The 15,641-nt window shown below is 37.4% G+C and overlaps 1 protein-coding gene across 2 annotated transcripts in view; it reads right to left on the bottom strand.

Annotated features, from left to right (window-relative positions):
- Window positions 1–951: 951 nt before the first annotated feature.
- MDFIC2 (MyoD family inhibitor domain containing 2) overlaps window positions 952–15,641 on the bottom strand; it is a 170,049-nt gene continuing 155,359 nt past the window's right edge. For both annotated transcript variants that reach the window (XM_037139833.2, XM_037139834.2), the window contains one exon: window positions 952–1,211. In XM_037139833.2, coding sequence (XP_036995728.2) covers window positions 952–1,211 — 260 coding nt within the window. The remainder of the gene's footprint in view (window positions 1,212–15,641) is intronic.

Here is a 15,641-nt window from a genome sequence, read left to right as displayed (position 1 = left end):
ATATGGTTTCCAAAGCACATGCTGTATTAGAAAACTCACTGCTGAATATGTACCTGTACATGTATTTCTTTGGGTTGCCTACACACATGATAGTAAAATGAACTGATTCTGTTTTAATATCTTGTGGCTTATTGTACTAACAGAAATAAGGAAAATGAAGAATTGATTAGGTCATTTTCTTGAAACTTGCACATAATTCCCATTTATGCTTGGTAGATAAAGAAGAGCCATTCTACAACAAATTAAGAATATGCATAACCTATTATGGCATAGTCATAGACATATAGTAATATAGTTTAGAATTATAGTACTCTATCAAAGTACGTCATATTCAAAAGTCACTAGAGATGTCTTAAAGACATCTGTTATAATTATAGGAACATGGTTTCTAATTTATTTAATTCCCTTTCCTACCTAAACTGTACATATAAGTGAATTTTAAGAGACTGTATAAATAAATTTTTAATTACAAAATGATGTTATACAATACATTATTAATAATAACCAATAATGCATAATGTTTATGCATGAGTCCATTAGAAAAACAAGCTAATATATGTCAGTTATAAAGAATTCACTAATTTGTCCTGAATCTGTGAATGAAGTTGAATTGATGCTGCAAGCCAGTGAGTACAATAACACAGAGTGGTTTAGCATGCTGTTGTACAGTTAGGAAACATCTTGTAACCTGTGGCACTTAAGAAGTATTTAAGATTTGTTCAATGGTTGTGATTAAGATTTTTTTTTTCAGTGAGCCATGCAGTTGTAAAATTTGGAATAAGATCATTGAGTTGACAATACTAGTTTTCCCAAATAGGTAGAGAATAAAATGATCCACAGCATTCAAGAAATGTGCACAGTCCTTCCATTCCAGCACAGAGAAATCAGTCTTCTGGTAATAGGATTTTCCTGGGCAGCCACAGGCTCTCCCACATGATGGAAGCATCATTGTTAGCGGTAACAGATTTCTGAAATTTCCATGGCCAACTCCAGACACTCGCCGGTCTCATGGCAAGATTCAAAGAGGCTGCAGTCCATGTCACAGCTGCAGTTGCAGTCATTTCGAGAGTGGCTTTCATCTGAGGTGTGGTGATACCTGTGAGATGGGCAGCACAAAGTGGTACATACCATTTCACACGTATCGGGGAGCATCAGGAGACAATCCCAAAACTGGCAAAACAGACAGGCAAGGATAAGGGAGGCACACTCCTCTGTTTAAAGAAAAAAATAAAATTAATAGTAGAACATATGGGGACATATGAAAGGCAGGCATGTGCAGTGGCATACTTGATAACTTTATTAACTCAATTAATTTGTCCACATTAGGTGCAATGTATACCATATTCTCTCACACTCTCCCACCCCCATGCAGTACTTACTCTACTTAAGTAATGATTTTATTAACTTACTGAGCATTTCCTAATGTTTCCGCATAATCAGGTTATTTAAAGTGCTTTCACTTTTCTAAACTCCTTTATTTACTTGGCTTTCAGAGGTGCTGGGAAGCCACACAACCTGAAACCTTGTGCAACTGTCTATAAAATAGCAGGTGCACAGTTGCCACAAAATCCCCAGTGCACAAAGCATTCAGGAGCAATTAGAATTAGGGATGGCCCTGGCTGGTGTAGCTCAATGGATTGAGCGCGGGCCTGCGAACCAGACAATTGCAGTTCGATTCACAATCAGGGCACATACCGGGGTTGCAGGCCAGTTCCCAGCAGGGGAAGCATGAAAGGCAACCATACATTAATGTTTCTCTCCCTCTTTCCTTCCCTTCCCCTCTAAAGATAAATAAATAAAATCTTTAAAAAAAAAGAATTAGGGATGAAGAAGGATACAAATTTCTGGGTTGTCATCACAAGGCTTTCTTATTTGTTTGATGTTGATTTCCATAAATGTACCGCACCCATGTTAAAATGCAAGCAAACAGCACATTTCAAAACCTAGTATCAGCAATTTTGCACTAATCCTAGGTTATTTTTGTATTTTATTTTAATCTTGTGTTCTTTTTCTTCCAGTTATACAAAGCTTTGGTTTTATATTCATGTTAGAAGAATATGTCATTATATTCTAGCAGGGTATAAATCTTATCAATCCTCTTTAAGAAAATTGGTTTAAAATTTACTATGCAGACTTTTAAAATCAAAAAGTATCTCTAAGGACTTGAAGGTAATTGGTAATTCTAGCCAAACAGCTGTGATGGGTTGTAGATTATTATATTTTTGTTTTCATAAAGGGACTTAGTTAGAAGAAGTAGCAGTTCTCTTGTTAAAAATTATAAGTTTTCTTTCCTTTTTGTTAAAAACCATCTCCAAAACACATGAGGATTTTGTAAAACCTACTTAAGTGTTAGCATGACATATCCAGTTAATTAAAATCAATAGCCTGAAAATGGTTGATGGTTACAAGTAACATTCTAGCATAAATTGGAGAAAAATGTCCTACTCCTGATGGGCTTATCAATCAACTAAAGTTAGATTTTCATAAAGATTTATTTTTCCCAATAAGAATATTAATAACTTTTGTTTTTCAGACTTGAGTTGACTGAGCCTGCAGGAGAGACTTTGCTGTCTGAGTCTCTGCGTTGTCTGCTAGAGTGTGCTAAGTATTCTTAAATTCCCTCTGATTTAGTTTTAACAAATTTTCCAGAAAACTTTATATTTTATTGTTCATATCCTTGTTAAACTTTAAGAAAGAAATAAGCACATGGAAACTTTCTCTTAAAAGGAATAAATGTTCTAAAGAAAGCTATTTTAATTTCTTTAAAAAAACACTACATAGCTATATAAACAACTAAAGTGAGTCCTGCATATGGGTAAGCAGAAATCTTCCTTCCCATCTCTACCCCTCTCTTTTGACCCTCCCCCTCATTTCTTCCCAATAAAACATGGTAAAGAACCACAACATAACTTTTATGACTACTTTAATTGCCATATATTATTGCAGGTGCTGTGGCCATTACCCAATATTTATAGTGCAGGTAGCATATTCCAGAGATGAGGAGTACATTCTCATCTCTTTGGCAGACTAGGTGTATTTTTATTCACTTGGAGCCAGTTTCTAGCATGTGGCCAACTCACCCATATTTCATAAGTCACTGAAAACTACCCACAAAAATTCAGAAGTAAATTAGTACAGCACATAGACTCTATTTTGTGCATGCATTTCTTAACAGGGTGAGTTGATGGTGAAAGATCTGGGGTATAAAACCTGATCAAGTTACGCCAATGCCTCTACAGAGAACAGGCTGACAGTGACCAAAGGGGAGAGGGAAGGGAATTTCAGGGGAAAAGAGGAAGGGTTTACAGGAACAAGTATAAAGGACACACAGATAAAAAGTAGCAGGGAGTGGAAATGGGAAGGAGGTCGGGAGGGCTTTGGGGGTGGGCTGGGGTGGTAGTAAAAGACAGAAAACTGTACTTGAACAACAATTAAAATAAAATAAAAATTTAAAAACATAGTAACTCCAATGCTGACTGCTAGTACAGCACATGGCAAAGAAGAGATTCTTAGTAGAAAATATTCCTAGCAAATGCTCCATGATCCCTTAGGCTGGAGGCTCAAGAGACTTACTCAGGGCGTGACCATATAAAAATGATCCCACTAGATCTTGTCCTTTGTAGAGGAGATGTGCAAAGTTTAGTTTGGAGGTAAGTCAGGCTTGTTGCAGGGTGACTTGTCAGGGTAGAAGCTAGTGTTTCCTAGCACAAGGTGAAAAATTGTGAAATAGCCTTATAATTTCCTGAGGGCATATAACATTTCAGTTAAATTCCAATTGCCAAGGTCTCTGCAAGTTGGCAGATGCTGAAGAAAACAAAGTTTTTGCCTAATCCTTTGGTTAAATTGGCATTTGTTTTCTCCCATCCTTCTATTTTGCACTTGAGAATAGAGCCCATGTTTTCTAAGTCACTACTTTGATTATAAAAGGCAGAGCCTCTTGCCCCCCAAACATGGCAACATTAATGAATTTAAAACAGGTTTTTCCCAACTTTCGAGTGCATTCCATACTCTTCCTAAAAGACATATTAAATAATTCTATATGAGCAGGCTAAACTGTTTTGTATACTTTTGTGTGTGTGCAAAAGTAACATGAGCAGTTCAGGGAAAATTTTCCAACTTTTTGAAAACAGAGTTGTACTTCCTTTTCTCCTGAAGAGATGTATTTTCTTGGCCTACCATCTTCATTGGGGCTTTAATGTTTAATATTCACGGTATTCAAAGTCATAGCCCATGATTGCCACCCCTTCTCTCAGCCAATCCAAAGGAGATTTCTGTGCTGTCGAAGGCCTATTTCACATCTCTTATGCAGTTTCTTCAAAACATCTCACACTTACCAAGCCTAAATTGTATCAAGGATCTCCCTCTCCACCATTCCACAAACTTGTCACTCCTCCAGTTTTCTCTGGTACACCTGAACATGCAGAAAAACTTAAAGAAACCTGGGACTCATTCTTGTCATTTTCCTCTTCCTTGTCATACTCTCCTATCCTATTCTTTGCTGTGTCTTGCTGATTCTCTCAAATTCCTCTCTGAGATCCATAAGCTTCTATCCACATCCTCAATCTAGCCACCACCAGCCATCATCACATCAATAGCAATAGCCTCCTATCAAGGGCTACTTTCACATTGAACCCATCTAAAATTCATCAGCTACAATGATATGTTTAGTTATAAATTAGAATAATTTATTCTTTCTCTAAAGTCTCAAATCCTTACCATAACCTGCAAGCCCCTGCATGATCAGGGTTTTGCCTGTATCTCAATCTGCCACCCTACTTTTCTCCTTATTCACTGTACTCCAGCCCACAGGCTAAATTTTAGTTTCTGGGATGCATCTAACTCAGGGCTTCTGCACATGTTCTACCTTTGGTCTCCGTTGCACACTCTCTGCTCACAACTCAAAGTACCTATTTCTAACCCTTTGTGTCTTTAGCTGAAAATAACTTCTCTCTAAATCACATTCTTGCTGAAATGCTCACAGCACCCTAATTTATTTTTCCTAACCACAGGATGATATTAAACTAATTAGTTTCTTCCATATTAGTATGAATGAATGAATGAATAATAACAGGTAAAGTATACCACTGTGGACCAGTGATGGAAAATGGGATGGTGGGAGAAAGTGAGAACCTGAGGTCTTCCTCCTACTGTGCTCTGAGTGGAGTGAGACATTGGTTGGAATTCTCTCTCTCTCTTTTTATATAATCATTATTGTATTTTTCCCATTATCATTTAGTGCCTTTATACTGCCCTCCTCCCAGCAACCACCACATTGTTGTCCACATCCATGAGTCATTTTTCCTTTTTTGCTCCATCCCTCCACCCTCTAACCTCCCCACCCCCAGATGTCATCCTGCTCTCCCTCTATGAGTGTGCCCCCATTTTCCTTGTTAGTTAAGTTTGTTCATTAGATTCCACATATGTGTGAAATTATACAGTATTTGTCTTCTCTGACCGGCTTATGTCACATAGCATAATGTTCTCCAGGTCCATCCATATTGTCACAAAGGGTACAATTTTTGACTTTTTTTATACCTAAGTAGTATTCTATTGTGTAAATGTCCCATAGTTGTTTCATCCATTCATCTATTGATGGACACTTGGGTGGCTTCCATATCTTCACGATTGTAAATAAACCTACAATGACCATAAAGGTGCTTATGTTTTTTTCAAATTAGTGTTTTAGGTTCCTTTGTATATATTTCCAGAAGTCAGATAGCTGGGCCAAAAGGAAGATTGACTTATTCGTTTATAATTTTTGAGGTATCTCCATACTGCTTTCCACAGTGCTAGCACCAGTCTGTATTTCCAACAATGGTGCAAAAGGATTCCCCTTCTTCCACCTCCTCAACAGCATTTGCTGTTTGTTGATTTATTGATGATAGCCATTATGACAGATGTGAGATGATATTTCATTGAGGTTTTAATTTGTAATTCTCTGATGATTAGTGACATTGAGCATCTTTTCATATGTCTATTGGCTATTTGTATATTCTTTTTGGGGAAGTGTCTATTCAGGTCCTTTGCCCATTTTTTAATTAGACTCTCTTTTTGGTATTGAGTTTTGGAAGTTCTTTATAAATTATGACTAAGTCCTGATAGATGTACCAGTGAATATGTTCTCCCATACTCTGGGTCATCTTTTTTCTTTTTTATTATTGTTCAACAACAGCTGTCACCATTTATCCCCCCCACATAAGTCTCCCACAACCTAGCCATCTCTACTTCCCACCCTTTGCCTTTGTTCATGCATTCTTTATACATCTTGCATGACAATCCTTCCCATTCCCCCCCCCCCCAGTTACCGCCACACACCTCCCCTCTGGTTACTGTCAGTTTGTTCTTTATTTCAATATCTTTGGCTATATTTTGCTTGCTTGTTTGTTTTATTGATTAGGTTCCACTTATAGGTGAGATCATATGGTATTTGTCTTTCACTGCTTGGTGTATTTCACTTAGCATAATGCTCTCCAGATCCATCCATGCTGTTGTGAAGGGTAGGAACTCTTGCTTTCTTTATGCTGCATAGTATTCCATTGTGTAAGTGTACCACAATTTTTAAAAATACTCTATTTATTTTTAGAGAGAGGGGAAGGGAGGGAGAAAGAAAGGGAGAGAAACATCAATGTGTCGTTGCCTCTCATGTGCCCCCACTGGGGACCTGGCCTGCAACCAAGGAATGTGCCCTGACTGGGAATCAAACTAGCGACCCTTTGGTTCACAGCCATGCTCAATCCACTGAGCTACACCAGCAGGGCTGTACCACAGTTTTTGATCCACTCATTTACTGATGGACACTAGGGTTGCTTTCAACAGTTGACTATTGTAAATTGTGCTGCTATGAACATTGGGGTGCATAGATTCATTTGGATTGGTGTTTCAGGGCTCTTAGAGGATAGTCCCAGCAGTGAAATTGCTGGTTCAAAAGGCAGTTCTGACCTTTTGTTTCTAGAGAATATAGCAGCTAGGTAGGAGGGAGCAGATTCCACTTCCCGCTACACATGGTAGGAAAACCTGGCTGATCTACAGAAAAACAGAGCAGACAGCCAATAGTACCACAGCATATATGAAAACAGGAGATCAAAAATTATATTGGACATTGACAAAACAGACAGTAAGGAGAGTGCTTCAGGACAATAAGGGCCCAGGGATCAGTACGGGGACCAGGGAGGCTGCAGCCCCAGGCCCAGCACCTGCTGGGCTGGCCAAAGGGCTCTTGGGAGAGAGCTGGTTGACACTCTTTCCCTGGCCAAGCAGGGTCTGAGCAGCACTGGGAGAGATCTGGTTGCTTGAAGTTGCAGAGAGGGGAGTAAGGACTAAGTGGCAAACACACAGGGGCTGTGAGCACCTACACGTAGCCCTGGAAAGAGTGCACCTGAGCCTGTGTGACCAGAGGTGGCACAGCTGGGCAGGCACGCCCACAACCAGGGGAGAGAGAACTTTGTGGAACACCTGGGGACCACACTTGTGGACCCAGAGGGGGAATGTGCACCTCAGGAGGCCTGGAGCTTGCACTGGTGAACCTGGACTGAGCACCTGCAAAAGCCTCAGGAAATTCTTAGCCCAAGACTGTAAACCACCCCTCAGCCTGCTGTAGCCAGCAAGAACAGAAAAACTGGTTTTTCCAGTTTGAAACCAGCAAGTTTTTTTTGTGGTTTTGGTTTTGGTTTATTTGGTTTTTTTAAGTAATTTTTAATTATTTTCATTATTTTTTATCTCTCAATTCCTTTTGCTTCTCTTTCCTTCTTTTTTGTTTTATTCCTTCTTCCTTTCTTTCCAAATTTACCTCTTCTTCCTTCCTTAGTCTGCTTTAAAAAAAATACCCACTAATGAGACAAAAACAAAACAAAACCCAGAACTGTGAAAAGACCAGAGTTGGACCCAAAGAGGGGGCATTCCCAACAGCTGAGACAGTGAGACAGATCTCACTTCGCTATTACAGAGAACCTGCAAGATATTGCATATTTGTATTATTATTTTTTAGTATTGTTACATCTTCTATTTGAATAATATTTTTGTATTCCTCTTCTTGCTGTTAAGTCTTCTTTGCTTGTCTGGTTATATTGTATCATTTGTCAGGTTTCCCCTGTCCCCTCATTCATAGTGTATTGCTAATTTACTGTCTCTCACTTCACCTGTGCTCCATTAGCACACTACTGAAGGTCTGATACTCCCTGTTCTTGGTATCTAGATCTCATAGATTCTGACATATGATTGTTGCTCTAATATTATTGTAAATAATAGCTGTTTCATACTATTGTAAATACTACACAACACCCCTCCCAGATCTTAGCCCACTCCACGGTTTCCTCAACTCTATTACTGTAATGGTTAACTCTAGTCTCTCACATATTATACCTATTTACTATCTTTTATTCTCACCTTACCTCAGAATCTGACCTTCCACATGCTCACTGCTTTCTAGATCCAACTCACAAAGCTTCTCTCTCCAACAAAAGTTTCATCTTCTTTCCATCCTTTCTAAAAAAGTGGCTAGTTGGGTGGTATATCACAGTTAACACTATACATGGACAAAGGATCTCCTATCTCTTCTTTACCAACTGCTATTATAAATAACATAGAATACTTTCTTGGTGTCTTAAACCATTTTGTCCTACCCCTCCAACTGATCACAAAAAAGAATAGGTGGAAGCAGTGAACATCAGGATACCTAAAGGAGAAGACACCACTGAATATCATAGGTATTCTACCACAGAAGTTCATACAATAAACCCAGGGATTCAGACAGGTGAATTTAAGAAACTGAGGCCGACGAGAAGAGTCTCAGAAAAAAAAAAAAAGGAAGGCAAAGAAACAATCCCTAAATGAGAGGAAAGGAGGAAGCCTCAAAAATGCTAAATAAAATAAAGGCAACTCAACTATCAGATATTGAGTTCAATTAAATGGTTATCAGGAAGTTCCATGAGCTCACAGTGAATTGCCAGAAACTACAGGGAAACTACAATGAATTCACTGCAAACTATATCTACATGAAAAAGAAAATAGAAACTATTAATAAGGGTCAAGAGGAAATGGAAAATACAATTTCTGAACTGAAAAACACAGTAGAAGGAATCAAAAGCAGGATAGATAAAGCAGAAGATCATATCAGCGAATTGGAGGACAAAGTAGAAAAAAACAGCCAGAAAGAGCAAGAAAAGGAAAAGAGGCTCAGAAAGAATGAAGAGGGATTAAGAGAAATGCAAGACAATATGAAATGTAATAATATCCAAATAATAGGAACACCAGAAAAGAAGAGCAAGGGACAGAAAACGTATTTGAAAGAATAATGAAAGAAAATTTCCCTAATTTGATGAGAGAAAAAGTCACACAAATCCAGGAATCACAGAGAGTCCCAATCAACAGGAACACAAAGAGGCCCACTTCAAGACACATTATCATTAAAATGGCAAAATTCCAAGAAAAAGAGAGAATCTTAAAGGCAGCAATAGAGAAAAGGAAAATAACATACAAGGGAACCCCAATAAGGTTAGCAACTTACTTCTCAACACAAATGCTCCAAGTCAGAGGACAATGGCCAGAAATATTCCAAGTAATGAGAACCAGAGGTCTACAACCAAAGCTACTTTACTCAACAAGGCTCTCAATCAAAATAGAAGGCCAAATAAGGAGCTTTCCAGACAAAAGAAATCTAAAAGAATACACATCCACCAAAACAGCTCTGTAAGAAATGCTAAAGGGACTGCTTTAAGGAAAGGAAGGAAAAGAGAGACAGAGAGAGAGGAACACAGGTACAAAAATGACAATGAATAATTATCTATCAATAATTCCACAGTGGCTGTACCAGTCTGCATTCCCACCACCAGTGCACTAAGGTTACTTTTTCTCCACAATCTCACTAGCACTTGTTGTTTCTTGATTTGGTTATGATGGCCAGTCTCACTGTTGTGAAGTGGTATCCATTGTGGGTTTAATTTGCATGTCTCTGATGGCTAGTGATGCTGAGCATCCTTTCATAGGTCTTGGGCCCTCTGTATGTCTTCCTTAGAGAAGTGTCTATTCAGGTTCTTTCCTACTTATTAATTGGTTTGTTTGCCCTCCTGCAATGAAGTCATGTGAATTCTTTATATATTTTGGAGATCAAACCCTTGTCTGAAATATCATTTGCAAATATATTTTCCCATACGTGTTGTTCCCTTTTCATTTTGCTGATGTTTTCTTTAGCTGTGCAGAAGCTTTTTATTTTGATGAAGTCTCATTTGTTTATTCTTTCCTAGTTTCCCTTGTTCTAGGGGACATATTGGTAAAAATATTGCTGTGTGGAACATGAAATTTTCCTTCCTATGATCTCCTGTAAGACTTTATGGTGTCACAACTTATATTTAAGTTTTTTATCTATCTTAGCTTAGTTTTGTGTATGGTGTAAGTTGGTGGTTGAGTTTCATTTTTTTTTTTTTTTGCATGTAGCTGTCCAGTTCTCCCAACACTATTTTTGAAGAGACTATTTTTACTCCATTTTATGCTCCTTCCCCCTTTGTTGAATATTAATTGACCATAGAGAACTGGGTTTAATTCTGGGCTTTCTATTCTGTTCCATTGGTCTATGGGTCTATACACCAGTACCAGAATGTTTTTATTATTCTAGCCTTATAATATACTTTGACATCAGGTATTGTGATTCCTCTTACTTTGTTCTTGTTTCTCAAAATAGTTGCAGCTATTCTGGGTCATTTATGTTTTATATAAATTTTTGAAATGTTTGTTCCATATCTGTGAAATATCATAGATATTTTAATAGGGATTACATTGAATCTATAAATTGCATTTTGCTGATGTTAATTCTTCCAGCCCATGAAAATGGTACATGCTTTCTTTTGTTTGTGTCTTCATTAATTTCTTTCTTCAGTGTGGCACAGTTTTCTGAGTACAGGTCTTTTACCTCCTTGGTTTATACCTAGGTATTTTAATTTTCTTTTTGCTATATCAAGTGGGATTTTTTTCCTGATTCCTGTTTTTGATATTTCATTCTTGATATACAAAAATACCTATGATTTCTGAATATTGACTTTGCATCCTCATGTTTTGCCTAATTCACTTATTGTGTCAAGTGGTTTTTTGGTGGAATCTATATGATTTTCTCTTTACAGTATCATGTCATCATGATAGTGTAAAGCAGACAATGACAGTTCTGCTTCCTGATTGCAGATTGTCTGATTGCTGTGGCTGGGACTTTCAATAATATGTTGAACAGAGGTGGCAAAAGTGGACACCCTTGTGTTGTTCCTGGTCTTAGTGGGAAAGCTTTTAGTTTTTGTCCATTGAGTATAATGTTTGCTGTAGGTTTCTTGTATATGGCTTTTATCATGTTCAGCTATGCTCCCTCTACTGCCACTTTGCTGAGAGTTTTTATCATAAATGGGTGCTGTACCTTATCAAATGTTTTTTCCACATCTTGGTATGGTCATGTGATTTTTGTCTTTCCTTTTGTTTATGTGATATATTGTGTTTATTGATTGTGAATATTATACCATCCTTGCAAAACTGGTATGAATTCCACTTGATCATTATGTATGATCTTCTTAATGTATTTCTGGGTGCAGTTTGCTAATATTCTGTTGAGGATTTTAGTGTCTATGTTCATCAGTGATATTGACATTTTCTCTTCTCTCTTTGTTTTGTCTCTATCTGATTTTGGGATTGGGATGATGCTGCTTCATAAAAAGAGTTCAGGAGTTTTCCTTCTTCTTGAATTTTTTTGAATAGTTTCAGAAGTTTAGGGGTTAGCTATTCCTTAAATGTGTTGTAAAATTCTCCTGTGAAACTGCCCAGTCCAGGGTTTTCATGTGCCAAGAGTTTTTGATTACTGCTTCAATTTCATCAGCTGTTATAGGTCTGCACAGGCTTTCTGCTTCTTCTTTTTTTAATTTTATTTAGTTATTTTTCAAGTACAGTTTTTTTGTCTATTTCTCCCATCCCAGCCTCCCCCACCCCTTGCTCCCCACCTCCCTCCCATTTCCACCCCTCTTTGTTCTCATTTCTGTGTCCTTCCTATTTGTTCCTCCAAATCCATACCACTTTTCCCCCTTAAATTCCCTCCCCTGTCCCCTCTGGTCACTGTCCCCTTGTTCTCTATTTCAGTGTCTTTGTTTTTATTCTGCTTGCTTGTTTGTTTTGTTGTTTAGCTTCCTGTTAAAGGTGAGATCATATGGTATTTGTCTTTCAACACCTGGCCTATTTCACTCAGCATAATGCTTTCCAGTTCCATCCATGTTGTTGCAAAGAGTAGTAGCTCCTTCTTTCTCTCTGCTGCATAGAATTCCATTGTGTATATGTACCACAATTTTTTGATCCATTCATTTACTGATGGGCACCTAGGTTAATGAATTTGGCAAAATGGCAGGTTACAAAATCAATATCAGGAAATCAAAGGCATTTTTGTATACCAACAATGAATCGGCAGAAGCAGGAATCAAGGAAAAATCCCATTCCATATAGCAAAAAGAAAAATAAAATATCTGGGAATAAACCTAACTAAGGAGGTAAAAAACCTGTATGCAGAAAACTACACAGTCCTGAAGAAAGAAATCAAGGAAGACACAAACAAATGGAAACATATACCTTGTTCATGGATTGGAAGAATCAGCATCATCAAAATGTCCATACTCCTTCTTCTTGATTCAGTTTAGAAGATTATGTTTTTCTAGATTTTTTCCATTTCACCTAGGTTTTAAAATTTTTGGCATATAGTTGTTCATAATAATTTTTTTACATTTTTTTTGTATTTCTGTGATCAGTTGTAATGTTTCCTCTTTCATTTTGGATTGTGTTTGAGTAATCTCTCTTTTTTTTCTTGATGAGTCTACTTAAAGCCTTGTTAATTGTATTTATCTTTCCAAAGAACCAGCTCCTGGATTTATTGATTCTTAGAATTGTTCTTTAGTCTCTATGTCTTTTAATTTTTGTCTGATCTTTGTTATATCCTCCCTCTATTGTCTCTGGGTTTTGTATGTTGTTGCTTGTCAGGTTCTTGTAGATGTCAGATTAGGTTGTTTATATGAGCCCTGGGTAAGTGGCTCCAAATGAAAATTTGTGTGTTGGCCCTTAAATGGCTCTTTGCTTCTCCAGTTCTGCATCTCTGGTGGAAAGCATCTCTGCCATATTTCACTTCTCATTGTTATCTGTGTACTTTTGGGGCTCTGATGCTCTAGACTTGGGAACCCAGCTTAGGGTTTAGACTCCATTCCTCTCAGGGGGATCCAACCAGCTTCTTAATTATCCTCTGGTGCTGCCACCTGTAGGCACTTAGCCAGCCCTCTCAAGTATCCACCTCATTCCTTACCAGTCAGAGCCAGCCCTCTCAAGTATCCACCTCACTCCTTACCAGTGAGTTAGTACTCAAGCTGTTTTTTCCATCTTTCCGAGGTTATAAGGCTTCTCTCTCACTGTTGTTCAGTTGTTTGTTGTGAGTGATTTCTGGACAATTTAGTTGTAATTCCAGATTTGTCTTGGGAGGAGGTTAGTGTGGCTTCCACTCATTCCTCCATCATCTTGCCTTTCCCCCTTGTGAATTTTCTTTGTATTTTGTTGATGATTTCCTTAGCTGCGCTAAAACTTTTCACTTTGATATAATCTCATTTGTTTATTTTTTCTTTTATTGCCCTTACCAACGGATATATATATATATATATATATATATATATATATATATATATATAATCAAATATTGCCACAAGCAATGTCCTAGATATTGCTGTTTTCTTTACAGTTTTTATGGTTTCAGGTCTAAGGCTTACCTCTTTAATCCATTTTGAATTTATTCTTGTGTCTGGTGCAAGAAAGTGGTCTAGTTTTATTTATCTGAAACTAGATATCTGTCCAGTTTTTTAAACACAATTTGTTGAAATAATTGTCTATAGCCCATTGTATGTGCTTGCTTCTGGAGTCTTTGTTCTGTTCCATTGCCAGTCTGTTTTTATGCCAGTGCTATACTGTTTTGATTACTATAGACTTATAGTATAGTTTGATACTAGGTAGTGTGATTCCTTCAACATGTTCTGTTTCAGGATCACTGTTTTTTCTCTTTTTGGTATCCCAACAATACAAATATTATTATGTTTTATGTTGTACTGCAGCTCCCTTAAACTGTCTTCACTCTTTTTGAGTCTTTTTTTTTTCATTTTGTTGCTCTGTCTGGGAGTTTTTTTGTACCTTGTCCTCACAGTTGCTGATTCAATCCTCTGCTTCATCTGCTTTTAATTCCTTCTAATGTCTTCTTCCTTTCAGATATTGTATTCTCCATTTACTCCTGGCTCTTATTGATAGTTTCTATATCATTTTTTTCATGCTGGTGTCGTTCCCAGTAAGTTCCTTGCAGCTTCCCTGGAGTTCTTTGTAATTCTTACTGACCTCCCAGAGCATCCTTATAACCACTATTTTGAACTCAGTGTTTGATTGTTTGCTTGCATCAATTTCATTTAGCACTCTTTGTGGGGATTCCTCCTTTCTTTTAGATTGGGGTTGTTTCCTTGTCTCCCTACTTTAGGTGACTTTTCTTTTTTTATCTTTGCATATTAAATTGACTGCTTTGATTCCTTGCCCTCATGGTGTGACCTTCTGTGGTAGGAGGTCTGTGGGCCTCAGTGGTGCAAGATCCTTGATTTCTTGGGCTAGATGCTCTTGGGATGCCCTTTATGCCATTTATGTGAGCTTTCTGGATATAATTGGGTTTTGCTTGTTGTTGGGCCATTCTTGGTGGGTTCTTCCCTTGTCCTGACTGACTGAGAGTTAGTTATACTGCCCACCATGACTTCTATGGTGTTATACAGGTATTGCAGAACAGAACTAAACAACCTAGGAAACAAATAACTCCCTGCAAAAATAACTCCCACACCTGCAAAAATAACTCCCACTCATAACCCCATTATTGACAGAAAATGAGCAAATATTAATAAAGTTGTTAGAAGATTGAGACTATTATAAGAAAGAAAAATGAATCTGAGATGACTAACTGAAAGAAAAATTATTTTGAGTGGTTTGATGGAGGATAAATGATAAGAGTAAGGAACAGAAACAAGGCAAAGACAGAAAGAAAAGAAAATTTACATTATAAAAAAAGGGAGGGAAGAAGGTAGAATGAGGTAAAAAAGGGAAGAGTATTACATTAGGTTTAAACAAAAATTTAAAAATATATAGTGTAAAAATAGGAAGCAAATTGGAGAAAAAAGAGCCACCACAACAATATCAACAACAAATCATCAAAAATTTATACAGGTAGAATGGGAATAATAAGGAAAAAAGAAAGAAAGGCTTATGAGATGTCTAGAAGAAAGAAAAGTGATTTTGAAAGGATAGGTGGAAAAAGAATATTAAGAGTAAAGAATGAAAACCAGGCTAAGACCACAAAAATTAAAATTTAAAACAACAAAAAGTGACAGGGCAGGAGACATGCAAAAAATGGCATAGGGAGGGAAACATTAAAATTTGAGATTAGAAGTACAAAAATAGTGAAGATAGAAATAAAATTGAAGAAATTCCACAACGACCACCATATTAACAACCAACCAGCAAAGTTGATAAAGGTGGAGAGAGAATAAGGGTATTTTAAGACTGGGAAAAAGAATGTGAGATGACTAATGACAAAAAAATGGTTTTGAGAGGTAGAGCAGGGACAAATAGAGTAT

Source organism: Artibeus jamaicensis, unplaced genomic scaffold, assembly GCF_021234435.1.
Source record: "Artibeus jamaicensis isolate MK-2021 breed Jamaican fruit bat unplaced genomic scaffold, CSHL_Jam_final contig_3219, whole genome shotgun sequence".
NCBI lineage: Eukaryota > Metazoa > Chordata > Mammalia > Chiroptera > Phyllostomidae > Artibeus > Artibeus jamaicensis.
The sequence above is the reverse complement of the archived record's forward strand: the minus strand, read 5'-3'. Positions and strand labels throughout refer to the sequence as shown.